The 18,061-nt window shown below is 41.0% G+C and overlaps 1 protein-coding gene across 6 annotated transcripts; it reads right to left on the bottom strand.

Moving 5' to 3' along the window:
* Window positions 1–1,432: 1,432 nt before the first annotated feature.
* LOC4337669 (uncharacterized) lies at window positions 1,433–7,693 on the bottom strand. Of its 6 annotated transcripts, none has more exons than XM_066310955.1 (10): window positions 7,445–7,693; window positions 5,455–5,646; window positions 5,282–5,356; window positions 4,551–5,057; window positions 3,907–4,287; window positions 3,620–3,717; window positions 3,473–3,522; window positions 3,325–3,386; window positions 1,917–2,257; window positions 1,433–1,809 (listed from the first exon to the last, which is right to left on the bottom strand). In XM_066310955.1, the coding sequence occupies exons 2-9, from the start codon at window positions 5,641–5,643 to the stop codon at window positions 1,934–1,936; spliced, it is 1,686 nt and encodes a 561-aa protein (XP_066167052.1). In that variant the 5' UTR covers window positions 5,644–5,646; window positions 7,445–7,693; the 3' UTR covers window positions 1,433–1,809; window positions 1,917–1,933. The 6 variants fall into 6 exon arrangements, with proteins under 6 accessions (XP_066167052.1, XP_015638311.1, XP_015638312.1 ...); XM_015782825.3 differs by having other exon boundaries at window positions 1,922–2,257; XM_015782826.3 differs by having other exon boundaries at window positions 7,547–7,693.
* Window positions 7,694–18,061: the final 10,368 nt, after the last annotated feature.

Below are 18,061 nucleotides of genomic sequence, written 5' to 3'. Positions count from 1 at the left end.
ACTTTGATTTTTTTTTCTTTTTTCTTTTAACCCATCGGTTTAATTTTTATATTGCAGACAAGGCTCCAACTGTTGGTACAGTAGCTTTCCATGGGCAATACAAAATTGTCGCAAAGGGGGATACAGCAAAAACGGAGGCTGTTGTGAACTTGGTGCTATCGCTTCAGCCAATGGTTGCTTCAGTTTTCGTGGGAAATCACATCTCAGCAATCTCAGTCAAGGAAGAGATAGAAAAGTTTGTCAAGGGGTATTTACTGGACATCAAGGAGGCTAAGGGAGCATATGTTGTTGTCATGAAATTTATAGAAACTCCCAATGCAGGTGGTAAAATATTAGATGTCTTGTTTAATACTGAAGTCGGTGAGGTGTACAAGCAGACAGCAAACTCGGTCTGCGTCAAACTACTGGACAAGAATGATGGAACTACTCCAGAGCTAAGTCCAGCATGTCTTCTTATTTTCGGTTGAGTCACAAAGGGTCAAACTAGTAGTTTCTTGGCATGTGCCTTCTGTAAGTGTGCTGTTTAGGTGGCTGGAGGGCCCTTTTTGGTTAGTAGTCTAGACCCTAACAACATGTTATTACTTATGCTGCTGTTATGCACCCTGTGCAGCACGCTTCTGAATTGCAACTTCTTTTCAAGCTGAATTTATCTGCGAGTGTTAACCCTATTTTGTGATGGTCATATATGTTTATGGATGGAGCTTCAAGCTGGGGCATCTGCAGGGATCTGAGTACCAGAACTGAAGTTCTTTGTGAAAGAAGTTGTTTTGCTTGTAGATGGCAATTTCCATGCAGTCTCATCTGTACAACCCCCAAAAAGCATCATTCTGTTTCAGCTACGAGCTCTGTGTTTGTGCTTTTGTTTTTCTTCTTGTTTACCCCAGGATGGGATGGCAATGGTAGGGAATGCTGGTGTATCTAGACCGTGTTTGTGCTTTTGTTTTTCTTCTTGTTTACCCCAGGATGGGACGGCAATGGTAGGGAATGCTGGTGTATCTAGACCAAGGTTTACAAACTGCACGGTGATCACGCAGTTATCGTGATTATCACGTGCAACAACCTTCTTAACCTTGTGGTTTTCATGATAACCGTGATAACCATCAAACGGTGAGGTGGTGGTAACCCACCCCAAACGATTCGGTGAACCTTGATCTAGACAGGTGATCTTTTCCTTCTGCTACTGGCCCACTGCTACCTGTAATGCTCATTTCTGATAAATGTAAACGGGAGGAGCTTCGACTCCTCTTGCTCGAAAAAAAAAGTGGAAAAAAAAAACCCAGAAGCCTTCGCCTGCACACCAGGAAGCTCGAGCTGCTGTACATGTGCGTTCACCGGTGCCACTAAGGTGTTAATGGTGGCAGAGGAAGAAGAGATTAACCAGGTACAATGTGCAACCAACAAATTGTTACTAGTCCAAAGTGAAAACATGAGGTAATTAAGATGTGGTTCATTATGCAACTTCGGCCATAGATAACAAATAAAATTGTCGTGTGCTATCTCAGCATACAAGTGGTGAGTTCAGTAAAATCCAATGGAGCTGTGTATCCTCGATTCGACCCTACAATTAAATAGGATAACCTTTTAAGGTTCCAACATGTCAGGTCCATTGTCAAGCTTCATAACAGAACACTTGAAGCAAGCACTACATATCATAATACGCAGCAAAAGCACATCAGCACGACTGCTACATACATATCCAACACTTGGAGAGGTCAGAATCAGGCCAGCAAAATTAACATCCATTGCGGGCAAACGACGTTCTTGTCTCGTCGCAGGGAAAATGGTCGTGCTCCACAACAAACTGAGCACCTGCGCAAGAAAGAGAGAAAAAGTATAAGGGCAACGAAGATGTTTGATTCCTTCCATACAATCTATCTACCTTGGATGTCAAAGAGCTTGAACCAAAAACCATATACCTAACCTGCCTGCCAACTCATGCACGCTTTAAGGTCTTCAGTAGTGTAAGTGCAGCAGTACCAAATAGCCTTCTGGTTCTGGATTGATAACTAGTACTTGTTAGTTGTGGTGGTTTTCCCAACAAACTAACGCCAACTGGAGAACACCATTTATCCTTCAATCCATTCTCAGTACCACCGGCCATATGAAGATTTGAAACATGATCACGCTCCATCATGTGTGCATAGAATGGGAATACTTTTACAGTATATCGAGATGTTAAAAGTGATCTCCAATGTGGGAAGAACATTTTCCTCGTTTGCTCAAGTTCTCGTCTACTTTGTATTTGCTTTCCAACAGCCTGGTTCACAAATCAATCAGAATCTCAACATCAGAAACCATGTAACAAAAAATTTAATATGACCAAACAAAGACACAACACTAAGTCTAAACATGTCACTGTTGTTTTGTCAACGAAATCACAAATTAATCATTCAGTCATCTGGGAACAGCTGCCTGGAGCCTAAAATTTTTATTAGGGAATGTTAGTTCACTACATATTGACCATCAATGACCATAATCAACATGCCAGGGCGGGGAAGGAGGACACTTTCTGCCTGGCAGCCGCAATAGCATTATACAGAAAGCAATGGGTAGAATAGACTGGAGAATGTCTAGCAAGGCCAGATACAACGGGTAGAATAGACTGGCGAAAAATTTCCAGCAAGACCAAATACAGATTGGAGAGTTCAAGCAAGGCTTGAGTGGCCAGATAGTCACATAAACATTACTTCCAGATAGTTATGTATGTAGGTACGCCCTAAGCAACTACTAATTTTCAAAAAGGACTTGATGGTTTGCTACAAATATTGCTTGGTCAGGATCAAACACAGGCAAATAAAATTAAAATCTGAATCCAACTAATATCTCTATTCCTCCTTCATCTAATTGCAACCATATATAGCAAAACCCCCTACCTCTCAGGTGTGTGTAAAAACCTGCAGGCAGATTACTAACTCAACGATGACCAAATGATAGCAAACCCATTGGATGTTCTTTAAATTAGACAGGTCAGCCAAATCCATAAAGCATAACTACTGGTGCAGACTGTACAAACCACAGATCCTAGAGTTTACCAAATCAGGATTATCCTTAAATCTTTTGACCAATTCAGATTTCAAACAGAACCAAAAAAAAAGTGTTTTAGTCCTTAAGTCCACCAGTCAGCAAAATGTAACTTCACTGGTCCAAAAAAAAGTTCTCATCCAAAAGAATTGAGACTTTAGAGACCTTTGCCCCAGACAACTTCAACATGCAAATAGCCAAAAATAAACCCTGGGGAATACCAGCTTAATAAGAACCAATAATGAACACCGCAGAAAAAAATAAACGGCAGAAAATAGAGGTACCCAGTTTCAATATACTTACTTTTTTAGCTTTAACATTCAGATTAGGAGATTCTCCAACTGCCTTGGTCGTACCAGAATCTTCTGTTCCACAAAATAAAATTATTAGGGCATAGTAGGAAATTTGAGAAAAATATCTCATATTCTGTCCTGTGAGAACAAATGCATACCATAGTTGCACTTCGGCACACTATTCGACGCATTGCAGTCATAGGGACGGCTTCAAGAGCATGTAGAAGAAACAATTAAAATATATGCATACAAGTCATCTATTGATAAAAAATTGTGATCGAAGCATAAGCTGGATAGAGTCAAACCATTCCAGGTCTCCTATGCTGATCCCTTTTCCAGTAGGAGCAAAACCATGATCATCGAGAATTGATGAAACACCCTCAAGCACCTCCTGATGAGAGACCTGCATTATACATTTTACTGTTTAGATAAGAGTGAGCAAAAATAAAAACACATCACATTTAGGAATCTTTTGTGATAATAATTAAGCTATGGACTCGGAGTCTATAGGAAAAGCGCCATTTTTTTTAAATGCAAGGAGTAAATCAAACAAAAGAGATATTCATGTTGTGACCTGACAAAAAATGTGTACCTCTGAATGAGACTGGATATACTCATCAAGAGCTTCACCGGTTTTCGAAATTACAAAAATGAGCATCAATGAATTATGAAAAAATTTCCGCTTCTCCTCCAGCTGCTTATGTGCCTTGCTATTTTTACCACTTGTTAATCCACGCCCTTCCCTTTCTATGGAAACTATGGATCCCATAACACGATCCCTGATAATATCAAATCCATTCAGGTTACAGCTGATGTTTCTATTAGAGGAAGCACAGGTACGAATTTTTCGTTGAGCTGCAAGGAGCAAAATAGCAGCATGGACAAGCCTCCCCTCCTTGATGTAGTTCCATAGCTCATCAACAATATTATCTGTGTTATCTGCAAGCAGTCTTGTCGTGTCCAAGAAAATCTTCTGCAAAGACCATCAATACAGAACAGATTTAACTTCTGATCTCCTAGCATGTGTTGTCATTTTGCTTCAAACTTTATCAACAAGCAATAGAGAATTAACTATCACGGAATAACTGTTGTCTCCTTCTCAAGCAGAAATACACAAATTGGATGTTCTTAAGTGTTATAGCAGTAGGTTTAGATATTTGGCATGGCATGAGTTCAACTTCTTTACTGTTGTTACATAACCAAAGTAGTAATTGCAGAAAGGGATTTCAAACAAACCATCTCAGGCAGACAAAGCAGATGGATGAGCTTGTAGATGAAGTCAAGATCCACTTGCTTGAGCTTCCGGTCAGTTAATAGATTGTCCTCCAGATACTTGTGCATGCAAGTGTTCTCAATGGCAACATGGAGTGGGAGGAGGCCCTCGATGACCTTTTGGCCTGATGTGCGTAAATTCGCCGATGCACCATAACAAAGCAGCAACTTAATCATGTCAACTGAGAATTTTTCAGCAGCTTTGTGGAGGGGGAAGTACCCATAGCTAGTCATGTAGTTGGGGTTGGCACGGATCTGACAAAGCTTAGGTGCCTTGCCCTCCAAGACAACCTTAGCACAACGCAGGGCATTGAATGAAACAATGAAGTCCATTGTTTGAGATGTGATGACCAGACCCCAACCCATGATACGCATATTTCTTCTGTACAAGTTGAGGAATCTCCGAACACTGTCCTTTTCAAGGATGTCCGCCAGTTCACTGCATATTTCAGCAAATTTACGGCGCACCTCCTAGATAATCAATCCATGTTTGAGAAAGGATTAAAGGAAAGTTCAATTCAGTTATTCAATAGTGTAGCAGAACAGAAAAAAGCATTCTACAGATCTATCTTAGTAAAAGAAATTGTAATGTTGCAATACACAAGGTAGTTATAGAACGAGTTGCCTGTAAACAAGAAAAATATTAAGATAACTAAATGATCCGACAGATATGCTAAATGAAAAGAATAGAGAACCTGAGGAGTACGGTCTGGGGCAATTATATTTGTGGCCCTGGAAGCAGCAAGTACGGCCAGTACTTGAAAATGATGCTAAAAAGGAGGAACATTCAGTCAAGAAACAACAAAAATAGGTAAATTCTATGGAAAGGGATGGAGTGGGATATCGTATGAGAAGATAGTTATTGTACCTGTTTGACCATTTCCACTTGGCTCATAAGGCTTGCTGTGGGTGGCAAAGTAGGACAAGGAGGATGCGGAGGGTCCCATGGGTCCCACTCAACTGTGTCCGATGACTTTGATCCATCTGAGCCTTCACTATTCTCTCCGGAAAGCATAGATTTCACAGCATCAGTTTTGTCGGTTGTTTGCATTGGCATTGACTGCAACGAAAAACAAGTAAAATGGAATTACAAGACCAAACCAATTTGATAGGCTGCTTGGATCTTCAATTTTTAGTGCATTTCTGCTAAGCAAAATAAAAGGACATAGAATGCGTGAGAAAGCTCAAAATTCAGAGAGGCTATTAGATAATGGAAAGTCATCTACCATACAAGTCTTTCAGACTACTCAAGCAAACAATTGTTGCAAACATGTAAATCGCCTAGCACTTAGTAGACATTCATTTTAGTGTGCCATTTTATTGGCTTACCACTGAACAGTTCAATTGCTAGATGCTATCCCATTTAATTTACATGATCCAGATTCTTCACTAAATATTCCACCGCTTCACAATATCTATCCAAGATCACCATGTGCAGAAAACAAGTAGCAACTAAAGAAACCATGCATGCCCATTATTAAATTATATGCTGGACAGACGCTTGGACTTTATGAAAATAAGGGGATCAAGAGTGAAAAAGGAATGAAATGGATAAACAATGTAAGACAAGACATCTCAGTCGAATAGACAACCATTACAGAATGGATGGGGTACGTAAAAGTATATGTTTCCTGTGGTGTCTTCAGAACCAGGCTGCCAACTATTCTTTAATCCTTTAACAGAAAGAGCTTGTGGTTGAAATTGTGCACTCTACAGCTTACACCCACCCCCCATCACTTTAGAAAGATCTCTTGTGGATGAATGTACTAAGACGTGTGTGTTGTTTTTGAAAAAGTTGTATCCTCTGAACATGTGTGCGTGCAACAGATGAAAAGGTGCATCTTTCTAGAAGTCTAGAACTTAGCAGTGTTGTAGAGAAGTTGTAGGAAGCCACATATAAGGAATGGATGGCATAACCTTGTACTCCCTCCATCTACTTTTGATAGTCATATTTTCAAATCTGAAAAATTTATTTTTGATAGTCATATTTTAATCCAACAACTTATCATCTTAATAACTTTCTCGGATTTAATGCGTGACTCTCCATTCTTCCACACATGATTGGCTACATGGGTATTGAGAAACGTAAATATTAATGAATCGCTTATCTACGAGGAATGACTAGTAGCATGTTTAAATAGATAATAAGTAGAATTACTTATCTTTGGTCTGTGTGCCAAGATGAGATATGACTATCAAAAGTAGATGGAGGGAGTAGTTACTAATTAAGCCGCATAAGCTGCCAGTTAAGCTATACAGGTGTTACAAGGTGGGTAAGCACGCGGATTTTCCAATTACCGGTTTTCAAGGTTGGAACTTTTTTTATTATATCCACTCGATATACCACATCTGTAGATACTATGTTAGTCACATTATAAATTGGACCGCAGATATTGTATGACTCTATGAACTATGTGTATAACGTGGATTACTTAGAACATGAACAACCAAGCCACAGTATAGCACTATGATGAAACATGGAGAGTACCTAAAGTTAACTGGCAAGGACAGGAACCAATGTAATTCATATAGCTCAAGTGAAAAGTAAAGGTTTCAGACTTGGCATGATGAATACTAACTTGGAATCTGAGGGCAGCAAAACAACTACTCTCAGATAAAACCAGAGCATGTAAAATAATACAGGACAACGCCTTAGTAACAGAGAGTGTGGGATTGGTAAATACTAGTACTAAACATCACAAATTTCAAAAATCTCCCGGATAGGGGATGTGGAAACTTGTTGAGGGAGAAAAACTTTTTTTAAAAAAAAAAACTTCCTTTCCGAGTGACAATTAAAAAGTAAAGTCAGATCGAGTGGGTGCATAGCTGCAAAGGAGGGAGGGGGAGAGGAATCGCACCACCTAGGGTTTGGCCGTATGTGTTGGGCCGTGGCGTGCACGGATCGTCGGCGGGGACGATGGCGGAGGAGAGGGAGAGAAGGGAGGGAAATCGTCACTGACCTTTGGCGGCCGGAGGGAGGGGGGGTGGGGGAATCGCCACTGACGACGAACGAAGAGACCGAAGCTTCCCTACCCTCCTCCAATTTGGCCTTTTTTTGCTTTCCAAGGAGGAAGAAGAAGAAAAGGAGGGGAAGGGAACAACGAGGCAACGAGAATGCCCCCCTGCCCGCCTAACAAAAGCTTATTATTTTGGACATATTTTTTATTTTCAACTACATGTACATGTACATGGTGAATAAGTTGGAAATTTTATTATTTCAACATATTTTAAATTTTAAAAATTAACTATCTCAAATCAAAATTTTAAAAATTTATTTTTACATACGGATCTAGATCCGCTTAAAAAATAAGTCTATTTTCATATGCGAACATGTTAAGAAGCTCGCCTGTAATTTTGCATCGGGGCGGCCTCCGCCCACTGCTTTCTCTAAGTTTTTCCTCATTCCTCCCCCTCTCCTCCCATCTCCTCCGTTCCTTTCCTCCCGTCTCCTCTTTTCCCTCCTCGGGACCAGGTGGCCAGCGCGACGACGGGAGAGGAGTGCGCGAGCGGATGACCTCAGGTGTGGCATGGCATCAGCAGCAACGACGGCGGCAGCAGTTAGGGATGGACCCAGGTTTGGCCCAGCCCCAGGGGCAGCCCATTGTGTATTGGACTAACAAGCAAATTACATGATGAATAATATGTCTCTATATGGGCTCTGAATCCTAGGCCCTGAGCTATGGTCCAGATGCTCCAGCACCTGGGTCCGTCTCTGATGCCGGTGGCAAGCCACGGTAGACGGATCCAGCAGCACCAGTCTCAGGAGGGGCGGATCCGCTACCGTCAGAATCCAAGGCCGGCAGCGACGACAATTGTGGCGGCAGCAAGCCACACGATGGCGGATCCGATGTCACCGGTTTCAGGAGGGGCATTGTAACATCCTGAAAATTTCTGATAATAAAAAGTACTAAAATTTCAAACTTTTGCATCATGCTGGATGTTATGGTTGCTTTTGCTTGCTAAACTATAAATCGTCCCAATGGAGAATCAAATTAAAAGGTGCACATATAAATAATAATTACAGTTTACGACAATACGATATTTATTATTAATCCTATAAATATTTGTGCACATGATAACAAGCCAAATGAAGTACAAGTTAATTATTATTAATTTCTATAATATAAATTACAAATTGAATGTTAAATAATTAAACCATGTTGATGAGTGTCATGACAATTAAGTACACATGAAATAGCCACTACAATGACCCTAACCATAAAAAGAGTGTTCCACTGGAATATTTACAACTTTCATCAAGAGTCACATGGCATAAAATTCATTCATGCATGTAAAACTATTGGTCACATAAATAAATGGAGTAAATATATCACTACCTTTATAATAATTGTCTTATAAGGATATTTTCTTAATCAATTTCTAGGATATCAAAACCTCCAAATTATTTAAGTTAACCTAATGGAAAGCAAATTCATTTGGGGAGAAACAAACAAATAATAAATAGATGATTAAAAGAAAATATTTGGATAGAAAACATGTCATCGTTGAATTCACACAATCTGCACATGTCTGGCCCTTGCCATTTTCTCTCTTCTTTTGTTTTTCCAGCTGTCACTATTCATTCATTGTCCACCACCTGTTGGACTCAGGCCCAGCCCAATCCAAACTCAACGCATGCAATAGCCAACCAGGCAGGCAGTGTCTCGTACACAACCACCAAGATCGATCTCGCTCGTGCCTGCGTGCTGGCCCGTGCGCCAGGGCCAGCCACTTCACCGCGCCTCGCACCGGCATCGTGTACGTCCGCACCGCCGCACCCGTGCCGGACCGGCTCGAGATGAGATGATCTGCATTCGCGTCACGTCACGCTGCACCGATCGATCGAGCCAAACCACGCCCCACGCCCGTTCCCAACCCCTAACTCCGTGTCGCGCCACGCCAAGTCCGCCGCGAATCCTGGCCTCCGCGCCGCGTCACTCAGTCCTACCGCACCGCGTAGACAGGCAAACCCTAGCCCTTGGGCGCCCCCTCCCCCCCTATACTCCTCTCCCTTATCTCCTTTCATCATACTAAATTTCAAGAAATAAAAAACAAAGATAATAAAGAAAATTAGAAAAAAAAATCTAATACTCTCATTAATGTGTATAGACTTTATATTGTAAACTTTGCACACATAAACTTTATGTATAGAAATATTCTATATATAAAATATTTAAATCTGAATCGGGTATATAAACTTTTTTTTTGAAAGGAGGGTATATAAACTTTTGATTTATAAGCATTTGCTCTACAAACTTTAGGTGGATAAACTTTATATGTGTAAACTGTAGGTGTATAAACTTACTAAAAGAGGAAAATAATGCAAGTATAAAGTTTATGTATAGAAATATTCTATATATATAATATTTGAATTTGAATCGGTATATAAATTTTTGGTTGTAAACGTTAGGTGTATAAACTTACTTAAAAAAGAAAAATAATGCGGTGACAAAAAAGAAACCATGTGGGAAGTAGGGGTGAAAACAGATCGGATAATATCCGATTCGATCCGATCCGCTCCGAAACAAGGATATGGTATGGGCTTTTAGAAATCCGGCGGATATGTTATCTCTAAAATTCGGCGGATACGGATTATCCGATAGGCCGTTTTCCAGATAATCCGAAATTATCAACACATATAACCACTCTATCTATTGCATATAACATAAGTTGGTCCATCCAATGACCTAATTCATCAATTAACCTAGATTTTCTTAGTCTAGGGCTTTCACCGTGTCATGTCACACTTGCGTAGTTGTATTTTTACATTATGGACATCATATTTTCATGTTGTTTACCACTTAAGTATATAATTATTGCGATGGGTCGTTTATTGATTTATTGTATTATTGTTCCTTACATTGCTAACTCGATGTTGTATTGATTGCATAAACACGTAACATCCGATAAATTTATTCCGTTTGCGAACCGATTCCGTATCATTTTTGACATCCGAAATAATCTGCTCCGCATCCGCATCTGTACATTATTCGCACCCGCTTAAAAGATATGGTTTAGGATATAGTATGACCACTATCCGTCCGAATCCGCTCCGTTTTCACCCCTAGTGGGAAGGGGAACCGATCACCACCGATCGTGTGGGGCGATCGTTCGCCCGTTAGGATTTTCGTGCCGGTGGTGGCGCCGCCCCTCTACCAGAGCGCCGAAAGGCCAATGCCGTCCCCCTCAACTCCCGTCCACCTTTGGTATCAAGGTCCCAGCGCCGACGAACTACGTGGCACCGGACACCTCGCTGCCCCCACGCCGAGATTCTCGGTGATCTCCCCGCCGGTCGCCTGCCCTCGTTGTGCGTGGAGTCGCGCGCCGACCCTCGTCTGATTTGGAATCGGAGTCGTCGCCACCTCTCCATTTCATTCAGGTAATGCAGCCGCTAGTTATAACATAGCCCCGTTCTAGCAGTCTATTGTTGTTTTATCTTCACTAGACACAGTCGCTAAATTTCTGTCTTCACTCTAGAGTTTAGTAACACGTTTTCAACAGCCTGGGTTTTATAACATTCCTTTACATTCTATTCCATGTTTCGTTACACAAATTAATTAATGGCCTCGTTGACACTGTCATCCTTATTTTTTGCTGCTGTTTCAGTACTCATATGTACATATGTATATAGTTTACAAAGTAGATGGAAGTTCAACGCCTTAATTTGAGATCTTATTGATATGTCTGGCCTGGACTGTCTGATTCTCGTGTAGTTTAGACTCATCCCGATGTTTAATATGCTAAATGGTATATATAGCAATCCTGTATTAGCTATTGGACTGCACCAAAAAGAGCCTAAATGCTCGTGTGTATGTGCTGCAAAAGTGGGCAAACCAGTCAGTTGAACATTCGTAGCAGTATCTCTGTTTTCTTTTTTTTTTATGTTAGCTCAATGCTGTAGATTTTCTGTTGTAGAATTTCTAAAAAAAATGTAGTCTGAAGAATACTAACAGCAGAACTGCAGAAGTGAAATATATTTGCGTTTATCTGTCGAAATTTCATGTCAGCCAATTGTATGCATTTTGGGCTTATCTGAATGTTGTAGGATTTATCCGAATGTTGCAGATTATTTCACATAATGCATGGTCTGAATAATGTAGATAATCAGAATTAGTAGTAGCTGAATGCTTGAATGGTATCTTGATATTGTGTCATCTGGCCAACAACTATTGTTGTGACTCACACCTAAAATGGATGGATGGACTGAAACTAGTTCAAGCTTGTATCGTCAATTCAATTTGTTTGAAAAATGATCATGTTGGTAGTTTAGTGTGAAATTGAACATCGGATATGCATGTTGCTGAATTTTCTGAACATTACTTGTGTAGTCATGATTTTGCTGTGAAATGGATGCATGGCATCCAGTGGGCAGTGTTTATTGTTTTTCTGGTCCTTTTTTGTTTGTTCAGCACTTTAAATTTTCCGGTTTTCTGTACTGTGCATTGTTTCTGCAACTTGCAGAATTTGTGGGGAAAATGCAGTTATGATGTGTTTGCTCGTTGAGTTAGGACTTGTCTGAACAATACTGTAGAACAGAAAAAACTACAGAAGTGAAATACATCTGCACTTATCTGATAAATTTTCATTTCAGGCATCCCTAGACAATTCTGCGCACTTTGGATTTATCTGAATGTTATAGATTTTTTTAGCGTGAAATTCGACATCCGAGTAGCATTTTTAACTTGCTGAATTACTGGCAGTATTTTTACTTGCAAGAGCTGTACTGCTTGTATGTCACTCTTTCTAACCGCACGGTTTCTTTACTGTGGCTGCAGTGAATGATCTGTTGATATTTCCGCATCTGAATGCATTGCCGTCAGCAGAGGCCACATATGAAGACAGTGCCATGATTAAGTAAATCCTTTTGTGCTGAAGTTTTTACAGACTCAGGGAACTCGACAGAAGATTAGTGTGCTGGTTAGAGACATGAGTGGATTTTTCAGTCCAGCCTATTGCTTTTAATTAATCGAAGAGTTCATAGTTTCCTTCAACAATAATATCAAAGAGTCCATTGGTGGATGGTCACTGGCTATTGTTGTCTGTTGGCCTATATATTTTTTGATGCCTAGAAATGGAACTGGAAAACCAATATTTTTGAATTTCTTATCTTGGAAAATGATTGTCACATTTTTTTTGCACAATTCTAGATGTGTGTGCACATTAATTGTAAACATATGTATTTTTTGTCAATACGTAGATCTGCCGATGACCAACTTTAGCATGGGAGGTTAATTAAGTATTAAATATTTTAAACTAAAAAATTATATACGTTTCTCTCTTAAGAAATCCATAAGGTAACTCCATCTCGACGGCTCCATAGCAATCAAGGTCTTCATTATATCAAGAGCTGAGAGATAGATTGGGGGTTTCCCGAACTTGTCTTTGAATTTCTGATCTAGCGCTTTGGTTTCAGGACTGACAATGTGATGTTCAAGAATCAGACAGCTTGCAACTAAAACGGGACGCACCAGCTCATGGTAAAGTTTCTTCATCTCTTCAAGATCCAGCCCCTCCTCCACAAGATACTTGTAGTCTTCCTCATACTGCTTCATCATTGTATCCGAGACACCATGACTGATCTTAAAAGGGGTTAGTTGAGGCACCTGCTCATCCTCATTACACCAAGGTCTCATCAGTGTTGCTGGGGGACTTGGAATTTGAGGTAGTCCGGTACTCATCAGCCGCTGCAAACACAATATATACACGACCCAAATCATCAGTCAATGAATACATGACCCAAATAAGATAAGACTAGCTACAAGCGAGGAAATTGGGGGTCCTTTAATTGGACCTAAATTTGGAATTTGGAGTTACCCACCCGCAAGCAGAAGCAGCTGGCCAATGGCGGCAGATGGTTACGTTCCCTCCGCAGCGACCCGGCCGCTGATGGTGAGAAGACTGAGAGCACCCTCTTCGCCGGCGACGAGGCCAGCATCCTCGCCGCCGGCTGCTGCAGGTGGGTGGCTGCTCCCGGCGGCGACCCGGCCAAAGGCGAGGGCTTTGCCGGTGGCAGGTGTTGGGCGCCAGGTGCCGGCGACGGAGAGAGCTTCATCCGCGACGGCTGCTGCAGGTGGGTGGCTGCTCCCGGCGGCGACCCGGCCCAAGGCGAGGCCTTTGGTTGGCCGCCGTGGCAGGAAGCTGCCGGCTTCTGCAGGCGGGCGGCGGAAGGCGAGGCCTTTGGTGGTGGTGGTGCCAGCGACATGGCGGGCGTCCCCTGCGGTGGGCCAGTTGCCGGTGCAGGTGGGCGGCGCCCGGCGGCGACCCGGCCGATGGCGGTGGTAGGGGTCGGCCGCCGTGGCAGGGAGCTGCCGGCGACACGGCCACCTTCCTCGCGGGCTGCCCATGCCCATGGGTCGGCGAGCTGCTGGTGGGTGCAACCCATCACCATTCTCGCCGGGGCCGACGGCGAGAGGCCCACCGCCGGTCGTAGACGGCGGCCGGCCACCGCAGCCGTCGCCCTTCGAAGCATCGGTAAGTGCTCGCGATTCACACTAGCTAGGTTTTCTTCTTCCTTTCTTCTTCTTCTTCTTCTTCTTCTTTTTTTTTTTTTGGTTTTTTTTGGGGGGGAGAGGGGGGCGGGCAAAAGCAGCAAGGGGAGAAAACTGGGGATTGGAGAAGAAGGTGGTCTCTCCAGGCGAAGCGATGCGCGCACTCCTTCACTCACTCACTTCGCTAAGCTGCGCTGTTTGTGCTTAATTAATTTCCTTGGCTAGCTCACAGTTTTAAATTTCGAAATTGCTATTTCTGCCGGGGGCACAGAAATTTCGGGAATTTCTTTTTTTTTTTGGCCGAAATTATTTAACATTTTGACTGATTTTGAATGAATTTGAATAAAATTTGACCAAATTCATAAAGATTTGCAAAAAACCGAAAATTTCGGGCCATATATGAGATTACTGAAATTTCGGAAATTTTGAAACGAAATTTCAAACCCCGCTAGCTGTTTCAAATAGTTCCTCACTCGATGAAACATGCATATGCATATTTCTAACAGATGCAACAGTCAACAATACTTGTTGCAACACCACCAAGACCCCAGCACGTGAAACATAAAAAGGAAAATCAATTGCAACATTGCAAAACGAGTGAAGTGCACATGCGTAGTATATCATCTATATCCCTAAACTCTTAAAATTCTTTTCTTCTTGTCTCCAAACTTATCTTGACTGTCATGTAGGTTTGTACACTGACATGACAATATCATAGTGGCACCTACGTGTTAGTGGGACCCACTTATCAAACACACATAGAATAAAAATTTAAAAACATCTTTTTCTCATCTCTCTCTCTCCTCTCTTTTTTTTTCAAAATTAAAAAAAAACATTTTTGTCTCCTTTATCCTTCAATTTTTTTATGTGATTGACATGTGGGTCCCACCAACATGTAGAAACCATTGTGACATGTCAAGTCAACACATGGGTCGGATTAGCGCTTGTTTGGACCTATACGACACCCTAGACAAGTTCGGGAACACAAAAAATACATTTTGAGAGTTTAGGGACCTATGTGATACACCATCACAAGTTTAGGGACTGTCTGTGCAGTTTACTCTTGAAAGGAAAACACAAAGAGACTACTCCTTCCTAAACATTAAAAAAATTACAGTTTATAAAAATTTATGAAATTGCATGTATGAAAAAAAGATAAAATTTGCTACAACACCCTCAACAGGATGATTTTTGGTGCTAGACATCACAAAAAAACGTGAATTTGCCGAGAAAACTTTAATTTGATGCAGGATATCGGACGTATTAAAAATTTAAAACACAATATTCACTCAATTAACGAGACATAAACTATGTTAACAACTGGACATTCACTCATATCGGCAACGACTACGCCGGTGACTAGTACTGTAGCCGAGCCGCTTCCCAGAGCTGGACATCGATCGCCAGCCCGGGTTGCCTCACCGTCCTGGGCAACAACTGATCGAGTTGCTAGCTTCCTAGAGCCGCTTGCCTCCAGCGCCAGCCGTCTGTGACCTGTGATGCCAGCCCAATCTGCAAATCCCTCCTCCCATGCACCCCCGCCCAATCACCCTCAATCACCATGGCGAAGAAGGCATGCCACCAAAGTTTTTTTTTTTTGGGGGTTAAATTCTCTCTCCACCTCTAATGAAAATAATATTTTAATGACCATATCGTGTCATATAGCAAATTATCAGTATCATCAAACAAATTCACAATCTTACGATGGTTACCAACGAAGACCACACTTCTTACGGTGGTTACCAACGAAGACCACACTTTTTTTTGAATGTAATGTAACAATTTTTTTTAAAAAAATAACTTAAAACACATAACTCAAAATATTTTCTGCAGATATTCATATGTGCCTTTTGACAAATTAATTCAATTTCGAAGAAGTTTGATAAGTTTTATCACAATATTTGATAATGAAGAAAAACAAACATGCCACGTACTCCCTCTCCATCCCGTATAAGTAGCTAGGTTGTTTTTTAGCCTCTCCCATTTCTTACAATATATTTTATTTTGTAAATAATCATTACATCAGAGTTTGTGAAAGTAAGATATAAATGTATTGGGAGTACATAAATAATGATATCAAAATAAATAATGATATCAGGATTTGATAAACTGAAAGTATTATAGTCTTTCAGGGTTTGTATTGGTATGTATGGGAATGGTATGAGTGAAAAATGAACATACTCTCTCTCTGTCAAAAAACCTATTTCTAGGACGGAGAAGTTGTCCCGGTAAAAATCGAGTTCTGCTAAAAAAAGAGAAGCAATCAAGTAATTTGCAAGAGTTGTCGATAAAGACCGTGTCCTCTTTCTCTATTACTAGGACTCTCCCATCCGCCATATATTGTTTGAGAATTGATGATTGTACTTTGTGAGGGAGTTTTGGTCTTTGGATGCATGTATTAGTTTAGCCTAGGCTTCTAGGAATTGCTATTTTGTGGGACAGAGGAAGTATTTTGCAATGGAGGGAAAACGTACCTATAGTTTCGAATAAATGAATCAGAGAGCTATCTGTAGTTTCGAATTCAGTTCGAACCTCCGTGAACTATACTACTACTAGTTCTTAAATAAGGTTCCCTCAAAAAAAAAAAATCACGTGTCCGTTTAAATGGGTATATAGCCCATCTTAATCATGATCACGATGACTATGGGGGTGTTTAGATGCATGGTATTATATAGGGTGTCGTATAGGGTGTTCGGGCACTAATAAAAAAACTAATTACAAAATCCGTCAGTAAACCGCGAGACGAATTTATTAAGCCTAATTAATATGTTATTAGCAAATATTTACTATAACACCGTATTATCAAATCAAGAAGTAATTGGGCTTAAAAGATTTATCTTGCAAATTAATCGCAATCTTATTTTTTAGTCTATATTTAATACTTTATGCAAGTGTTCAAATGTTCGACATAATGAAAACTTTTAGGGTGAGATCTAAACCGGGCCATAATCTCAAAATTAATCCATACCCTACACGCGAAGCTCAACGCTAGTACTCCTACTTTGTACTGTACCGTGTATCGCAAAATTATGAAGGACATCCACGCTAGCTGCACATGACGTCGAACAACGTGCAGTGATGCGATCGACTATACTCTGCAACAGTGACCCCGGCCACAGAGAGGAGGTGTTATTATTCCTCTACTGAAAAGCCTAGTAGTATGTGAATACTCCTACTCTACAAGTCTCGAAAAACTATCAAGATGATATTCCGGAGTAGGAGTAGGGCACAAACCAAGGCATACACGTAAGCGCGCAGTACATAGAACTATTGATGTGGACACAAGTAGAAACTACTCTATCTGTTTAAAAAAACTTAATCTAAAAAATAATATGATTTATCTCATTATAATAATCTGTATAATCATATGTACTTCATTGTTGTAGAAGTGATCATGTTCCCTCTTATATTAAGTTTTTTTATACGAAAAGAGTATATAAAATTATAGACCTCGGTGTGCAAGTACATTGATACGTAAACACGCAAGTAAGGCCTGTTAGGTACAGCTCCAACTTCTAAATATAACTCGAGGAGTTGAGTCTGGAGTGGAGTTGTGGAGCTGCCTAAACCCAGCTCCACAGCTCTAGTACATTTTGTGAGAGAGCTCCACCCAACTCCACTCCCAGTTTTAGTGGAGCTGAAACTGTTTGGCTGAGCTCCAGCTCCAGGAGGGGTGGAGTTAGAGCTGGAACTGTATCAAACAGGCCCTTAAGTATAGAACTATAGACCCAGCGGGCGAGGCTATAGCTATGCTAGTTCCTTCAGCTTTCACACTGTAAAAAATGATTTTTACGCTTCCCTTATTTAACCATAGACGGTCTGGCTAAATTAATGCTCGTATAAAAACATATTTTGATGAATTTCGGTTAAGATTTGCTTGTAAAATCCCACTTTCGCAAACATACATTATAAGATGTCCGGTTGAAAAAATGGATTTTTGCAAGCTGGGGTTTCTCTTCTCCGCTTGTGGTACGTGCTGAGCACGTG

Source organism: Oryza sativa, chromosome 5, assembly GCF_034140825.1.
Source record: "Oryza sativa Japonica Group chromosome 5, ASM3414082v1".
Lineage (NCBI taxonomy): Eukaryota > Viridiplantae > Streptophyta > Magnoliopsida > Poales > Poaceae > Oryza > Oryza sativa.
Note: the sequence above shows the minus strand (reverse complement) of the source record. Positions and strands in the feature narration are given on the sequence as shown.

What these genes read in the sequence shown, in the direction of transcription:
- LOC4337669 (XM_066310955.1), bottom strand. Translation starts at nt 5,643, where the DNA reads ATGCCAATGCAAACAACCGACAAAACTGATGCTGTGAAATCTATGCTT. An exon ending in TGTGCCGAAGTGCAACTATG is followed by an intron (nt 3,387 to 3,472) that starts GTATGCATTTGT and finishes TTTGTGGAACAG; the next exon opens with AAGATTCTGGTACGACCAAG. An exon ending in TGAATGTTAAAGCTAAAAAA is followed by an intron (nt 2,258 to 3,324) that starts GTAAGTATATTG and finishes TTTGTGAACCAG; the next exon opens with GCTGTTGGAAAGCAAATACA.